General features: G+C 47.9%; 1 protein-coding gene across 1 annotated transcript in view; it reads right to left on the reverse strand.

The window, feature by feature from the left end:
- Positions 1-2,410: 2,410 nt before the first annotated feature.
- LOC144096604 (kinesin-like protein KIFC1) overlaps positions 2,411-17,318 on the reverse strand; it is a 51,049-nt gene continuing 36,141 nt past the window's right edge. The window contains exons 10-15 of the mRNA XM_077629411.1: positions 13,911-14,171; positions 12,522-12,692; positions 9,010-9,148; positions 8,168-8,307; positions 6,659-6,808; positions 2,411-3,465 (exon numbers count right to left, since the gene is read on the reverse strand). Coding sequence (XP_077485537.1) covers positions 3,424-3,465; positions 6,659-6,808; positions 8,168-8,307; positions 9,010-9,148; positions 12,522-12,692; positions 13,911-14,171 — 903 coding nt within the window. The 3' untranslated portion in view covers positions 2,411-3,423. The remainder of the gene's footprint in view (positions 3,466-6,658; positions 6,809-8,167; positions 8,308-9,009; positions 9,149-12,521; positions 12,693-13,910; positions 14,172-17,318) is intronic.

Below are 17,318 nucleotides of genomic sequence, written 5' to 3' on the forward strand. Positions count from 1 at the left end.
CAGGTGGCAGCATGTGCCCACCATGCCTCGAGTCACTGCGAAGTGCTTCGAGTTACTGCATTTCCTTGGAACCCAGCCACTGGGCATGGAGTGCATGTATATCGCTGCGTCAGCCCTATGTTGCAGAACGGCGTGCACCGACTATTGCAGGAATTCTGTTTGGTGGTCCTGAATGTGTGCAGAGCTCCACTGAAAATGAGTTGTATCCGACTACGGAAAAATAATGAGAAAAGGTTCAAATATACAGCATGAACTTCAGTCATGCTTTGAAATTCATCCCCCTCACACAGTTATTTACCATGCCAAGCCCTGAAATGCACCACTGCCACGGCAGCAGAATGAAGTTTAAGGCCAGTAAGGAAAGCCGGAGCAGAAGTTCTGCAATGGTAAAGTCCCAGAAAACTTATTTCACGAGGAGGGATAATGGTAGACTACAGTAATGCTGAGAAAAAAATTCTCCGCCAACACTGCCTCAGTGTGCAGACTTATACCCCTGTCACACGGACACTGTAAAGGTACTTTGAACTAATGCTCTATTACTCTAAGGACGAAAGCGCGCTGCCACACGGACGCGAAAAAGGACGCCTAGCTCAAAAGAGCTTCGAAACAAGGCAGCTCGAGTTCGTCCTTTGAGGCTTCAAGGGAGTACTCTCTCTCCCAGCGAGTTAACAGCGTAAATAAATTGAGAAAAGAAACGTTCAATTTTCATTTTATAAATTCACTTCATAAGATTAGTGGTGTTTTAAAATATAAGATCATTTGTTTTGTGGCAGTCTCACCACGCCATACTCTCGTTCCAGATATACGAGCGTCACGGTAGCCACGGTAAATATGCCGCCATGTTGTTTGTCGCTTTAACATAATACGGTTATAAAATTAATTTACCAAAAAAATGTGACATTTCTGTATTTACATGTGCAGTGAGATTTGCAATTTTAATAACGCTTTTCGCCGATGAGGGCGCTAAAAACTTCTTGCGAAGGTCGTTTCGCGACCGTGTAGCACGGACAAACTCCCTTGAAGTAGTGCTCCTTTGGGAGCGTAAAGGAGCATTAGTTCAAAGTGCCTTTAGCGTGGCCGTGTGACAGGGGTATTAGTTACGAAAGCTTCCAGTGTTTACATCGCTGTGCTCAGGAAACGTGAAGAAGACCAAATGCAAACAAATGAACGGTTTGGGGTGGAAAAGCAGTGGTTGTGAATACCACATATTTTGGGCTACATCTCAATTAGTAATTTTATCCTCAGGAACATGCCAAGTGATATGACCCACTTCGAACTTTCTGAGTCAAATGGCTGGCCCTCAAATTTTATGCAAATGGTGGTCACTGGGGGGGGCTCCAATTCGATGGCCACTGTACTGGCACATATACAACGGAGCATAAATACAGTCAAATACTGCTACAACGAACGCCGCGAAAGCGAAATTCCCGCCACAATGAAGTATTTCAGATTCCCGTCAGCATACCAAACAAGGCAATGCAATTATTTTCGACCACATCGAACAATTTTCGATGCAAGGTTCCGCTTCAACGAAGTTTTCCGAGTAAGCGGTCAATTCTTTTTTTCTTTGCGCGTCCACACGTGCCTGTATCTCGTTAGATTTCACCAAACAGGACTGCCGAAGACAGTTTGCATTTCCACCCGATGCCAGCCAGGCTACCCTAGTCTCGCTTTTTTGCCGCAGGCGAGCATCGTGATAGTTTTTTTTTTTTTGTCTGGTGCACTCTGGCACTGACCGAATAGAGCCACTGCGAGTGTCGGTTCTTGGCGAATGTCTCAACAGAACGTCACTCCCCCGGTATGTTCGTACCGGGCGTCGCAAAACGTCTTCGAAGAATCTGCAACTGCATTTCTGGCACGTTGTCTAAAGGATCATTTCGATGTGCATGTGACCGCTACTCAACATGCAGTAACGTGGGCAAACGCGCGTAGTCCACGCTGAAATGCCTCCAGGTAGCACGGTCCAAGTACGGGTTCTCGAATGACGAAAGCAAGGGCACTTTTAAAAACTCATTCGGAAAAAAATATTAGTTTTGCTAGCAAATGTAGCGGGTGCGTTTATTATGCGATTTCGAGATTTTTGGAGTGCCAGAAAAATCACCACGACGCAGATTTCGACACGAGAGACCAAAACTGACAAATTTTTGTAACATAATCGTTGTTCATGAACTATCCACTCCAATCTGTCAATTTGTGGCCCGATTTCACGACAACAAAATTTTTCGTGAGTCCCGTGAATTTTGTTCAGGTGGGATCCGACTGTATAGGCATCAAACGAGGCGCTATGCGCCCACTGTTACTATGCGATATAGTGTGGTCACATGGTTGTTTTGATCAATTTGGCCTTTATTGCAGACAAACGCATCCTAGGCTGAAGAAAGTTCTCTCGAATGATATAAGCTAAACTTCATTACATTATGGCATTTGCCCATGTTTTCAAGGCCTCCATGGTATCAACGTGAGCAAACTGTAGCACAGGACAGTACCAGAGAATAAAATGGGATATGCATGTTTTTGAAGCATAAAGCATAAATTCACAAGAAATACAAAGTGAAACTTTCTTGCGATGCTCAATCAACAATTAAGTCAATGTTACCTCCAGAGGTCATACTTAAAAGTAATAAACACAGTGTAAAACATTTCACTTGTTTAAAATTCATAAAAATTGGCCCAAAGTCAAAATGTCTGGACAACTTGCGTGCCTAAATTCGCAAGCATAGAGCAAAACAATGGGCCAAAAAAAAAAAAGCACTGCTCTGATGCTATATTCTGAAATCCATCAGAGTTTTCAGACATTATAAAAAAATAAACAGCATGGCAAGTAGGGTGCACAATGGTTTATATGATACCATGCATCATCCCTGGCAAACAGACTGAAGACAACTGCTAAGCACAAGGAGTGTTGCAACCTGGTTGCAGAAGTGAACCTGCATGCTATTCACTGCAGACCTGAACAGCCCATGAAGCAAGTGTCTGGAATCAAGAGATGGCCATCGTTTTGCTGCACATGTCATGACGCATACATTGGACATGTACACAATTCCAACCAGTTCACAGAACACCAGCACAATTGTCAGTTCGTCAACGGGATCGGTAAGCTCAGCACAAACACTTCAAGATGAATGCAGCACAATTATGCATCTCAGTGCACAAGAACAATTGTCACGGGAGTCTTTCTGCTGTACAGTATCTTGAGATGTTCACGTGCCAACAGCTCTTGCAACTCTCAAGTCACCAGCAGCCTTTGCACCGCAGTCACATCTTGACTGTCCATTGCCCACTAAAGTGTCCATTACAAGAGCACCCATAGTTAGGCAAGCACGATGACTGCATCGCTTGTCCAAAGTAAAATGTTACATAAATTTAGATGAATACGGATAAAATGACTGCAGCAGCCATGCCTTATTTCATTTTGCCGAGCCCTCAAAGATTCTTGCGTGCTGTGCCAATCTGGCACTGGTTGACCTGCAAAAAAAAAAAAAGAAAGGTGAGGTGGGACCTTCAACACTGCATGAAACGTTGGAGCTACCAAGTGCACAGGCAACATTGCCAATTCCCTTTTTGAGCCCCACTGTGCAGCCACCCGAGTGAGGTTCAGCACTGAAAATAGTTTCCAGCAATCTCTTTGGTTATGATTTATGGATTCAGGCACGTTGGGCCACAGGAAGGAGTCCTGAAGGCATGTCAAATTTCATCCCCAAGTTGGGCTGCATGGGAGACCCAGCATTCCTGCAGTGCTAACATGCTGCATTTCATGGGTGCCGGTCTGCCAACCTTTCCCAACACTAAAGCTTCCCGTAAAATTCCGAGCAAGCACCCCCACGCATGCAAGTCGAAATTACTGGCAAAGTAGGAGGGGGGCGCTATCCCGGATTGGCGCCAATATTCAAGATGGCGGCGACATTTTCCCCCCAGAAAAAAAGATAAAGCGCAGTGCACATGGATTTAAAACGTCCTGCCGTTCTTTCCCGCTCGAAGTACTCGAAGAATGCATAATCTACGCATTAACACCGACGTGCCATTACTCAACGTTCTTCAAAGTTTTGCTGTAGCAACTTCTGGAAAGTCTTGTCCCATTCCCGTATCAGCTTCCGGTCGAACTTGAAGTCTCGAGAGGTCTGGCGAACGTCCCATCCGTTTTCCCAATGCCATTGTACGACCTCAATTTTGTTCACCACTGTGTATGAATGCACTGCCGACTTGACGACGCCAAAACGAGATGACAAATGACACGTGACGAACAGGCATGCGAATGGCTTGAAAAGCAGGATTGGGTTGGATTGGATTCTTGGACTGGATGAGGCAGGCCAGTGTTGCCTGGGAATATTCTAGTTCACTGTAGCCTGGGCAAGGTGTATGATAAGGGTAAGGGCGCGGAGAGGAGGAGGGGGGGGGGGGGGGGGTGCCGCTTTCCGGAATAGCGCGGAAATGTGAAATTAACAGTGAAGTTAGGGGCGACCCTTGCATGGGTTGGAGCGCTTGTTCGGAATTTCACAGCAAGTCAAAATGGCTAGATACAATATGAAGAGCAACAAATATATGAGACATAAAATACACAACCTCGCTGTTACATTTTTCATGAGACTATAGAAAAAAAACTTGCTAGTTGGAAACGCAGAAACCAGAAACCGTGTAAAAAATGTACATCTTTGTGTACTATTTGTCTGTTTCGTTCTTTTCCTTTTACTTCTAGCAGGAGCAGCTTGCTTCTCAGGCATCTGCAAGGCCCTGTGATGGCTCTCCCTCAGCCTGAGCAGCTGCTCGGGCATGAAGTAGGTGAAGTCTGGGCACGCGTGCAAGCTTCTGCACTGTTTCCACGGCAGCTGCTTTAAGCCTACGCTTCTTGTCTACTGGAACCTAGAAATTGCTTTAACTCACTCACTAGCGTTAAGGGTCCCGTGCCGCACAAAAGTTGGTGTAAATCCCGACGGAAGCAATGAATTTATGAAAATGAGCTGAAAAAAAAAATTCCAATAGAACCTAGAACCTTTTTGAACTGAGAGATGAGTCCGCTACCCATCGGCCACAAAGGCTGGTCGATTCACGCTGAATAAAAGTGGACGCAGTGAATGTGTTGTGGTCTGTGACTTCGTGAGCTGTCATAATTGCTCAAGTACACTCAAGTATGCATCAGTACATGTCTATAAGTATGCTAATTAGGAATTTGGTAACTAAGTAGGCAATTACGTTCCACTCTTGAAGGCAAAGCTTAAGAGTCCCTGAGTTTTTTAAGCCTCAGGCGACAAGGCAAATGTGGATGACAAAAATGCTTCAGCGCCAACTCGTTCAGGTGTACCTCGCACAGCAATGTACAGTACTGCCTGCACTGAGCATGCAATGGCATAGTTTCGTTTTTGAGCCTTCGGTTCTTCGCACTCGTGTCACACCGGCGATGAAACTACACCAACAGCCCCAACAAGATTCATGACGTCCAAAAATGTGCTTGGCGGTGTCTGTGGGTGCAATTCATCGAAAGCTGCCGAACACTGTGGCTGACACGTCCCACTTTGGCCGGTGTGCCATCTCTATTTCACACGCGCTAAACGTAGGCTGTTAATATGCTGGTACAACATTGCTTGGAGAGAACATTGTCACAACTGTGACATAATGGCTCAGCCTATATTGCATGGGTTTCTAGGGAAGCTTGGCCGCTAGTGGTTCATAAAAATGTAGCAGCTGCAAAAACGAAGGCGGGGTTCTACTGTACCATGCGTCATAATCTGACTAAGATAAGTCAACAATGCCGCACACTGCTTGACATGACTAGCAGAGTAATACTGCCCTGAGAAGTACCACATGTGCCCAGTGTCCACTAGTTATAATCCCCACGGACTATTTTTTACCACCAAACCACTGTGTCAGCACTGGTGCCACTGGCACCATACAACGTGGGTGAAATAAAGCAGCAATTGCTTGCAACTGCAAAAGGTTTAAGAGGTCCATTTTTCACAGCTAATAAACATATTGAGAAAGAAGAGCTAGTTTTTCTGGATGTTACTGCATTCTTGCTATTTATGCAAGCATTTTCTCCCAAAACAGCAGCGACTTGAAACCAGAATCTCTCATCCTGTGCCACCTTTGACTGCCAACTGTAAAGGTCTAGTGTAACAAGATTACTCCAAATATCTCCAAATGTGCGAACAAAGATGAGACAACTGAAACATCACTGTGCTCTGCACATATCTGACGAGATATGGCTATCACAGTTCAGGAAAAAAAAATCTGTTCCAAGAGCCTGTGGGAAGGAAGCACACTGCATAATGCACATGATCGTGCTGCGCAGTCAATGCTAAGGAAAAAGTACCCCTACAAGCTGCATAGACGAGAATTCAAGAAAATAATTGTCTGCATAAAGACTGCATAAAGCCACAAAGACTGTCACAGTTCCTGTTGCCGTGACCACTGTTTACAATGTAAAAGGGCTGCTGTCACTGAGCTGAAGAGAGCAGCAATTCAGAAAACACGAGCAATGTCATGAAAAAACAAAAACAAAAGCTGCACATTGTCATTCAGCTAAACAATTATGGGCAAAATCTTAACATAATGCACAATTATGCACAGCGAAGTGGCAATCTTGGGGCTGAAATGGCCAAATATGTGCCAAGGATTTTGCCAGGGGCACTCTTTGCCGTTGCAGCACAGTCAACAGTGTGCTCACCGTAGTGGCGAACCGGAGCGAGTTGATGGTCTCCCCGATGTTTTCCTCCCGCGGCGAGATGTTGAGCAGCATTAATGTTTTGCTGTTGCCGCCCAGGCTGTCCATCAGGAGGTGTGTCAGCTTAGAGTTCCGGTATGGCACATGGTCAGCCTGCATGAACAACACAGTGAGAAAAGCAAAATCAACGACACATCCACTATCAGTCCTTCAGAGGCAGAGTAATGAAAAAGTTGACACAGCTAGGGTGCACATATATAGGATAGCAATGACAGAGTGAAAAAACCTGATGTACTCTGGCACATTGCCATTATCACACAAGGACCGTATACACTTACCACATTTGCACGATTGAAAGTGCACCTATTCTTTCTTAAATTTGAAAATCCAAAGTCGGGGGTCGACTTACAATTAAGACTAAAGCATGGCACCATCAATAAAGGAGAGAAACGAGACATCAGAGACTTCACAACATGGTTGCAATTTTATATTTGCCTTACGGCTCTACCCAGCAGTATTTGGCTACTCTCTGTACTTGTTCGGAACAAAATTTTCAATGAAATCTTTTTTTTACTTTTAACTGTGCACACTGCGCTCACGTGAGAGTTGATAGTTGATGGAAGGGCTGCAGTTGCAATAGCGGCGGCACCACCACTCGGGGCGACAGCTCTTCCGGGGAATGTCTGTGGCTGATGGAAGAGCAGACGCCACTCGCACAGCTTCTCTTTTCCTTCATTTGACGAATTTGGCTTGACCGCTGGCCATGTTTTAGCAGTTTGTGCTGTCCTGCTTCATCAGTCATTAGTGTTCTGGTTCCAGTAGGTAATCAACGCATCGTTCACTGCTATATTCAAGATGGCTGCCATTCTTGGCGCCACAGAAGCTAACTGTGTGTTGGGCCGCAAGTTTGACATTTCAGAACTGGTGATGCAGGTGTAGTGGCTGCAGTGAGGCAAAATTTTCAGCTGTGCCGCGTGATGTCGTCGTGCAGTTGTTTGCAAACTGTGGGGTTTTGTAGGAGGAAGATGTATGGGATTTCGCTGGACGATGTTAGAACGACATGTTGCGAGACTGGAGCAGTGAAGATGACCGCAGCACTAGTGAGGATGATGGTGCAATGTGGATGAGTAGTCCAACGAGTAATACATTTTTGTTGTGGAATGTGCCTACCGGCATGCCCATTCCCCACCCCCATAAATGATGTGGGAGGGGTTGTAGACTTACAATTACGTAAATACGGTACACAAGCGAACCTATTGTGTAATTGCACTGTCCGAATATGGCGGTTGACTAACAGGTGAAATCAGATCAAGGGCAAGCGACAATGTTCTGCTACAAAGCTATCCCCCTGCGCTGACCACAAGGTGGCCACACGGCCCACGACACCAGGGCCGATGGCTAGCAGCAAGCACTCGACAATGTTAAAGGGTTAAAGCATACTGGCTGAAAGGACTGGCGAAATCTTGCAGCTGAAGAACCGATGACATATTTTCAAGGTAGTCGTGCACCCACCCGGTTAGAGAGTGCCAGAATGACGTTGCCCAAGTTTGCCAGGGAGCGGTTGATGTTCTGGGCCTCCCGCAAGCGTGCCCCCGCCGACTGCGACTCCGACAGCCGCTCACTGCCTGCCAGGTCTACCAGGTTTAGACGCCCTGTGCACAGCCACACGCACCACTACATGTCACGCACTGCACTCTGCAAAGGTGAGCATCATATGCATAATGGCCTTCTACTGTATACTTGAATGGCAAGTAAAAATAGTTGGAATTTTCATGATTTTGAGGGCTGCACTAAGTAGCCAACAAGACAGCGTTTGCAATCAGGATAGGTAGAACATTTCTTGTTTTAAATGGCTCAGCACTGTTCACATGCTCACCTCCTGAAAGAGACATTTCCATGCTCTAAAAAGTCAGCAGAATTAGAGAAAAAGAAGCAGACTACGCAGCACACTGCGACTGGGAAGCAGTTGGGAAAGCAATGGCCAACACCTATTTTAAAGCCCGTATTGATGAGAAAGCTTAAAGCCCATATTGATCAGAAAGCCCCTTAGCCCTTAACTTTCAAAACTAAAGAGGTGCGCGGCATTCAGCGCATGCGAACTAGCGCAGCAGATGGCGGCACCGGAGTTTCAAAGGGCGTGCAGCCACCTGTGAACATTGTCGCGAGGCTGAAAAATCTAGCAGCGTGCTACCCTCCCGCGACTGCCGCACATTTGCTGCCAGATTTTCAGGCCTTTCGACCTCAACCCCATTCTGTCTGTCACAACAACAAATCCTGTTGGAACATGGCAAAGCAAATAGAATGCCTATTAGAACTTGTGTTTTGGGAGAGCGTGTAGTGCCTCATGCACAGACCTCGACAGCCGAGCCCTGTGTGTGCATTGTGGCCCGTGATGTCCAGGCGGAAGACTGAGTGAGACCGGGATGACCGCTCGTTGCACTTGGTGGCAGCCACAGCCCGGTTCTTCCGCGCACACCGCAGCAACTGGCCGATCTGGGGAAAGGCGCAGCAGGTGGGAGAGTACATTGAAACCTCTTTAATTTGACACCCATTATCTATGGCGTCAGCAGCTCATTTATTCAGACACCCTTGAGCTGAATTTGGTGTGACCTGCTATACATGCGACTGTTTAAATATATTCGTCCTGTAAAACCTGAACTGCATATATTGCACACTGTCTGCCGTGCCCCTCTTGTGTGCATGCAACAGAAGGTGTGGCAACGATCAGCAGGCCTGTGTCGATATGACGAGAGAGAGAATCTGCTGCACAGTTCACTGCCATCCCGTGGCAACACTGGTTATCAGCTGCACATATCAGGCAGCCAGTTGAGCCTCACGCCGTTTAAAATGCCGACTGCCTTGACGCTGTGTTTTTTTGCTCTGTTTTCTGAAGGAGCCTTGCCACTCCAGCGCCATTGCATGCTTCCCCTGATTTCATATGCCTGGTATTTCCATTCTTCCAGTGCGCCAGAACTCCACGCTCATCACTTACTGTTCACAGTTAGTGCCGTGAAGCCGCCTCACATAACATGACCCGTGCAAGGATGCTCCAGTGCTACCGTGTTGCACACTGAAAGAAGCCGTGGAAACCCTTACCAAATTATGAAGAAGCTCAGCTATCGGCACTCCCAATAGCGTGCACAAATTAAAGCATTTGGCACAACTGTGAAAAATCTCCATTTTCACAGTTTTCGTCTTGGAAGCATATAACCGTTGCCCAGTTTTTAACTATATAATTTTACTTTCACACAAACTGTTTTTGGTAGTTTTTGCGACACATTCAATGATTCAACGGTTTGATCATTCAGAAGCGTTAAGACCAAATGAACAAGGTTTCGCGGTACCAACACGGCATGACAGACCCGCTTGGTTTTTATTATTTGTGAGGATGCTAACGCGAGATGCTTGTGCAACGCTACAGCCTGAACAAGGCCATGTTCTTGCTGCTCCAAAGCATGACAAATTTCAATGCATGCCCCGTGCAGCATTCTTTTGGAGCTACAGAATTAAGTATGAATAACAAAATTTCAGTTTGAATGAAACAGAACCCTCAAACAGTTTTCCTTCACAAAATGCAGCCATGAAGAGAAGCAGGTTAAATGTGCCTCTGTGGAACTTTTGTGGATTAATAAATGATCAGAGAGGTTACTGAATGTAGGTGCAAAAATCTATGCTACTCTGATAGTCTTGCAAGCAAAGCTAGCATATAAAGCTGGGAAAATCAAAACGCGACAAGACAGCTCGCGAAAAGCAACATCTTCAATACCAACATTCCTTCTTCCCCAACCCAAGTGATGCAAGACCGTCAGCCCTTGTGCCCCTTTCACCAACTGCAAGCCACACTGCGATGGGCCCACTGGAGGAGCTGTTGTCAACCAAGGGCATGAGAACAATACAATGCCACGAGATGCAGCAGGTGACTTGTGCTGTACAAGACGCAAGTGCTCAAATTTGCTCCAAGGATTTCACTTCAGCCATCTTTTTCTCTCTTGTACCCCGTGGCTTAGCATACGTGCTTCACAAACTGGCAAAAACAGTGTGCTGCAGCTTCGTCTGCCCCATTGTCCCTATGCAAGCTCCGTTTCCATCCATGCCACATGTCTTAGCGTAGTGTTAGAAAACAGCAGCTTCACTGTTCAGATTTCTTGCTTAAAGTGTTCACAGCCAGTAGTCAACTGCATAATAGCATGAGCTGACGCTGTGCTGTGTCATGTCACACCTCATTTTCTGGCTTGTGCATGCACCAGCTGCACCGCCGTGGCTCTCAATGGCTATGAACACATTAATTTTATGCAAGCCCTCAGATTACGAAATGTTTAAGTCTGCTGGCACACTGTTTTACTATGAAAGAGCTAAACAACGCAACAAGCATGCAGTGAAGTCCCCAAACAATTTCTCAGACCCGGCGAGACCTGAGATACCGCATTTTCTCACGTATATTGTGTACAAAAATTTTAAGAAAAAATAAAACAAGCCTAAACACGGCGGAGGGGCGTGAGTTATTAGAGGATTTGTTTTGAGGGGGGAACTGGCTTTACGGCAATGCGCAGCCTCCTGTACAGAGTTCGCCATCCCCATCATCATTAACGCATGTCAAGCAAATGAGTGGCCAAAGAAAAGCATAGCCAAATTCACGCCCACGTGTTTATCTGACAATCCATGCTGGCTACACTGAGAGCAACGCTGTGCAAGAACACTGTTGCACCTTCAAAGTTGGGTGACATTTTGTGTACACACCATTTTGCACTGTTGGCCAGCCTAAGCAGCAGGCACTAACAGCAAAAGAGAAGCTGAAGTTCATATTTACTGCTCTGAAAAAAGTCATCAGCAGAGCAGCTGCAAGAAAATATGACAAGGAAGAGCCCTGCATTCGCAACTGGCAGAAGAAGAAAGTATCTCTCAAAACAGCAAACAGTGAGTGCTTCATGGCCTGAAGACTGGCATGCACCCCAAGCTCAAGACAACGCTTGCCATGCCGTTTCTACAGAGATAACGCAAAGAGTAGAATTGGCAACAAAAAATAAATTTGAATGAAATTGCCCAGACTGCACAATCTGAGCACAATGGGCTAGAGTCACGGCACAGATGAAAGCTATCGAACTGGCCTGGGCACTAGACATACCACACGAAAAGTTGCATGCAAGCGTTGGATGGCTGCAGCGGTTTATGGGCAGGCAAGGGCTTTCGATGCATGCCAGAGTCGTGCTTCTGTTATGTCTGCGCTGCACTTCGCCCAACATCAACCATACCCTTATAAAAGGAGATGTCCATGGATCATGCCATGAATTGATTCAGTTCTAGCATGGATGCCCCTCGCTGCTTAACATGCGCTGCGCGAGATGGGCACAAAGTCCATGTCTATGGGCAATGGCAGTCGGGGAAAATGAACTCTCTGGTAAAAGTGAGCGAATGCCCCACAATCATTGCAGAGTACACTATACATAAATGATGAGTATGCACACGCAAATGGTTTATGGGGGTTTAACGTCCCAAAGCAACTCAGACTATGTGAGACGCCGTAGTGAAGGGCTCCGGAAATTTCGACCACCTGGGGTTCTTTAACGTGCACTGACATTGCACAGCATACGGGCCTCTAGAATTTCCCCTCCATCGAAATTCGACTGCCACGGCTGGGATCGAACCCGCGTCTTTCGGGCCAGCAGCCGAGCGCCGTAACCACTCTGCCACCGCGGCGGCTGCACACGCAAATGGTGAGATGCAGTGTGAAACATCGCTGCCACCAGAGCAGTTAATGAAGCTTTCCCTACGCACTGTTGAGGTACCCATTAACATACTCGCAAGCCAGACTGCACCACACGCTATGCTGCAGTCAGAAGGATAAAGACCACAGAGGGTGGCTGCCTACCTGCTGGGCCGACTGGACCGGCACCTCAGTCAGGCTGGCCACGGTGACGGGCCCGTCTTTGCTGGTCATCTTGAGCTGCAACGGCGGGGCCTTGTCTGCTTGGGACGGCGGCACCAGGAGGTCACGCAGGGTCTCATTGTACACCTCCACAAAGCTGGCTACCATGGTGTACTGTAAGGGAAGGTCGCATTCATTGGCAGGCTTGAAGGGGCTCTCAATAGCGCTGCGGTGTGCCTAGGATATTAAAGGCGTCATGACATGTTCTACCAACAAAGCGTGCTTTTACGTTCAAGCTGCTAGCTACAACATTATTATGCGTATTTAAAAAAGAAACAGGGCTCTACGCGCTCATTTGAGCCAGAAATTATAATTCGAGCAATCGGCTCTAAGCCCCTCCCCCTGGCAGCGACGGCCTTTTTGAAGCAGCCCGAGTAACATCGTAGACTGGCAGTGCCGTCTGCTACAGAGATGAGTGCACACACCTTTTTAAGTCTGTTCATGAAACATGTGAAGCTGTACAGAAAAGGGAAGGACACAGGTCTTTGTTGCCTTTGTCCTCGTCCAATTTCCCCTCCTTCACCCCACCGCACCCGAAGCCTGAACAAAGAACTACTCAATCTCCTACGCTCATTACCCGCAGTTCAGTTGTTCAGTCACGAGCAAGCACCTGACTGTCAGTCTACGTCGTCACGAACCACGAGTGTACCAGTGTTGCCCGACTTCCACATGGTTGAGAACAACTTTTAAAATTTCAACTACAAATTACTCCCTGCACCAAATGATCTCATTTTGTCCAGTTGTTCCCAGACCAATAGCAAACAACATGCAATAAAGAGCTGGAGTCTAAAAAATGGCGTCATGACCCCTTTAAATGACGCCACTTCACAAAACTCCCCCAGAAAGATTTTTTTTTAGTGTTTTGTGGAAGCAGAATTATCTGTAGTTGAAATCTGAATTTCCGCGTTTTCGGGCCTTTTTTTCTCCTCTCATCACCTTTGCACACTGACATGTTGGTGCTCCTCTGCCGCTTCCGGCCGTGGCCATGGCAGCTGCACGATGTCAGGAAGATTTTGAACAGGGAACCAGTGGTACTGCCCTGTTGCTGAAGTAATGAGCGTTGCATGATGCGTGACGTGCGGGCTAGGGCGAAAGCACGGCACCGCTGGTTGCCCCAAGGCGTAGAAGCGGAAATTTTTAAAAATATATTGTAAATGATCGGCGTGTTTTTCTGGTCTTGTATGTGGCATGAACACATGGTGGCCTATACTCTACATAATGGAAGCGTTCTATAGCCAACCTCAAACACCCTTTTCAGGGAACCCTTGAAGAACAGTAGCACAAGAGCAAAAGTGCGTCCACGTTCTCTCCGCATTTCTCGTGAGTACTGACCGTCCACTGGGGCTGCTTCAGGGACGCCTCAAACACCTGGTGGAGGGCGCGTGGGATGATGCCCCTCAGCTCGTCATCCTCGTCCCCCTCCATGGTGTGGGTCTTGCCAGCGCCCGTCTGGCCGTAAGCAAAGATGCACACATGATAGCCATCCAGTGCACTCTGCACCAGCTGGGAGACTTCTGTATACACTTCAGCCTGGCTGGCCACACCCGGGAATACCCGGTCAAAGCTGAAAGTCAGGACGGTCTCCCGTTGGGCCTGCACACACAGGGCAGAAACACTCACACTTGGCACCACCACACAGGTTGCCCAGGCATGGGCGACACACTATACCTTCATGGGAATAAAATCTGCAGTCACCAACGTGCGATGCACACAATGCGAAATGTCGCGAAGCCAATACAGAATTTCGCTTGGCAGTAGAGATGTCACAGCACTGGGCAGTCAAAGTTCTATTTTGCAAGTAGAGCGAAGCTGCACTGTTAGAAACATCTACAGGTAAATCCATAGGGAAAGGGAACACCTGTTTAGGTAAGCACCAAAAAAATATGGCCGTACTGGAATTGTGTGCCATGCACCGTTGGGCACAAAAATGCCCTCCAATCCCGACAAAGTAGCTTCCCCACAGCCTCGCACAAAAAGGTCTACCTTGCAGAAGAGTTTCCTTACAAGGAAGTGTTCCACAATTTTTTGTTCACTTACAGTGTCATGGAGAGGTTCTACGAGCCTTTTGCCAGATAGATCATGATATGCAGACAGATTAATAATCTAGTTGGCTGCGCCTTTCGTATTTCGGTGCAGAATTTTAAACAAACTACAGTACAATCTCTGTGATATGAATCTCACGGGGTCGCGAAAAAAATTCATGTCATAGGAAATTCTGTATCATCCAAACGAACAAAATTCATATGTAGAATCAAAAAACGCATGCACGCAGATCTCTTTACGGCTGACGAGATTTATTCACGGCCGTGCGGCCGCTACTCAAGTTGCATGCCACACGATTAGCGATCGTGATTTCGGCCATGTGAGGGCCGCGCACCGCCGCTCACTGCTTGCGGTGTATACCGCACGATTAGCGATTGCGATTTCGGCCATGTGAGGGCCGCACATCGCCGCTCACTGCTCGAGGTGCGCACCGCACAGTTAGCATTGGCAATTTCGCCGATATGAGTGCAGCCCTTGGTGTTCGAGATAGCGATTGCGGCTCGCGTGTTTGTATCATCCGATGTACGCGGGAGAGAGCTCGTACACATCCGGAATTCCGCACGTTGTGCACAATGCACTCCGACCGGGGAATTTTACGAATTCATATCATCGCGAAATCTGCATCAATTGTGTTCGTATCACAAAGATTCTACTGTAATTGGAAACTGGTGATTGGTTTTAAAAATGGCCCGAACAATTTCAACGATTTTAAACTGATTCACTGCGTTTACTGGTAGCACGCAAGCTGTGGCATCCAATGCTTGCCTTTATGAAAGTGTGAGAGTTCAGTAAGCCTTGGAGACAAAACACTACTGATCCCTTTCATATTACAATGTACAATACACTGCTCAAGCTTACCAGATGCTGCGTACACAATTCCAGCATGGCAAACCCCCATGTTCCAGAGTTGTATAAAATGCTGACAGAAAATGAACCCCACCATGGGCAACAAGCAGCCCAACTACCATATTTGCTCGCGTATAACCCACACCAAAATTTGAAAAAAAAAAGAATGCATTTAAAAAATGGGGGTGCGGGTTATCTGCGATTTTTTTCTTTTGGGGGGAGGGGGTTGGCTTCACGGCAATGTGCGGCGGCTTCCCCCGTGTAGTCCGCCATTCCCATCGTCATCGACACTTGGCAAGCCGACGAGGGACTACTTGCACGGGGACTACTACAGGGACGTGAAATACTGTGGGCGCGTACCTACAGGTACCTCGGAATAGAGCTCACGACACAGCAGGCATACCTGGCAGACTATGAGAGTGGCCTCCGTGGGAAGGCGCTACGAAACCAATGTGTCCTAAAAGCGAAGGCATTATGGTCGTTAAACAGGTTGGAAGTATTGCGCAACATTTGGAAGGCAGTGATGGTGCTGGGACTGGCCTAAGCGAACACTGCGCTGTGTGTCTCGTCGGGGACCCGTGAATTTCTGGAGCGACGACAGAGAGGTGGGACGGCGAGTTCTGGGTGCCCACCATACATCCCTGAATGAGGCCGTACAAGGAGACGTGTGGTGCTCCTCTTTCGGGGCACGGGAGGCGACGGCAAAGTTCGATTTCGAGATGTGCTCGTGGATTCTTGGGGAGGAACGCTGGGCCCATAAAGCACAGCGTTGTCTGTTATACTCTGGAATACGTATGTCACATATAATGAGTCTAAAACAAAATCATGAAGGAAAGAGGTGTGAAGACGACGTGGATTAACCGAAGAATAAAGAAGATGAAGGAGAAGCATTCGGTGAGGTGGAGAGAGATGATTGGTGGAGAAGAGAAGGAGAAGACGACGACAAGGCTTACTGAACTAACGCCAAGGCTATAAAAGGGCGAGGGAGAGCGAGGCACGGGGGGGGGGGAGAGAACAGAGAAGCGGAGGCTCCGGCGGGTCAGGGACGCTTCGGCTGGAAGAGAGCGACGCCGGCTACTGCTCCGGTGAGCTTGCGTTCTATGGCATCGCATCGTGGACTTCCTGCCGTGCCTGAGCCTGCTCCGGGGAGTCAACGGAGGACGCTACCACCTGCTATGGCCAGGGGTGTCTCCTGCTCTCCTGCGCTGTTGCCACCCATCCGGGTGGTGCTCCCCACGCCAACACCGGCATCACCTCCACGGGCGCTTACCAGGAGCTTATACGACGCAGCCGGCGACGCCAGCCCAAGCACGTAGAACGCCGCCTCGACGCCAGCCACTGGATCCACACCGCTGCAGCCGCACCGAACCGACCGTGAGCACAAACGCCGACCACTAGCAGTAGAATGCTAATAGTAGACGCTGGTAGCAGTGTTCCCGGGTTGTGTTTATTTTTATTCTTTGTGTTTTGGGTTCTAGTGTGTGTGTCACGTAGGGTGTAGTAAATGTGCGTTTGTGTGGGTACAACCGTCGCCTAGTCCATTCTTTCGGTTCGAGTGTTCTCTGGGGAGATCCGTGACAGTGTATGCGCTGGAAGAGGCGGGTACGAGCGTTGGGGAGCAAATACTGTGTGCCACTGCCTACGATCACGGCACCGGGGGCACCTGCTGGAGAAAATGGAACGTGTGGCAGCATTTGGTGGTGATGGAGACAGAGCTGTGGAATGGCCAGTGCGGTGGCCAAGCCAGCTCTTGGACTGTACACCAGGCTCAAGAGAGATTGTGCAGGAGCGCTTCTACGACGACCCCCTCGGCAGTGCCCTACCCTTCGAGGCTCAGGTGAGGGTGCTGCG

Source organism: Amblyomma americanum, chromosome 7 (assembly GCF_052857255.1).
Source record: "Amblyomma americanum isolate KBUSLIRL-KWMA chromosome 7, ASM5285725v1, whole genome shotgun sequence".
NCBI lineage: Eukaryota > Metazoa > Arthropoda > Arachnida > Ixodida > Ixodidae > Amblyomma > Amblyomma americanum.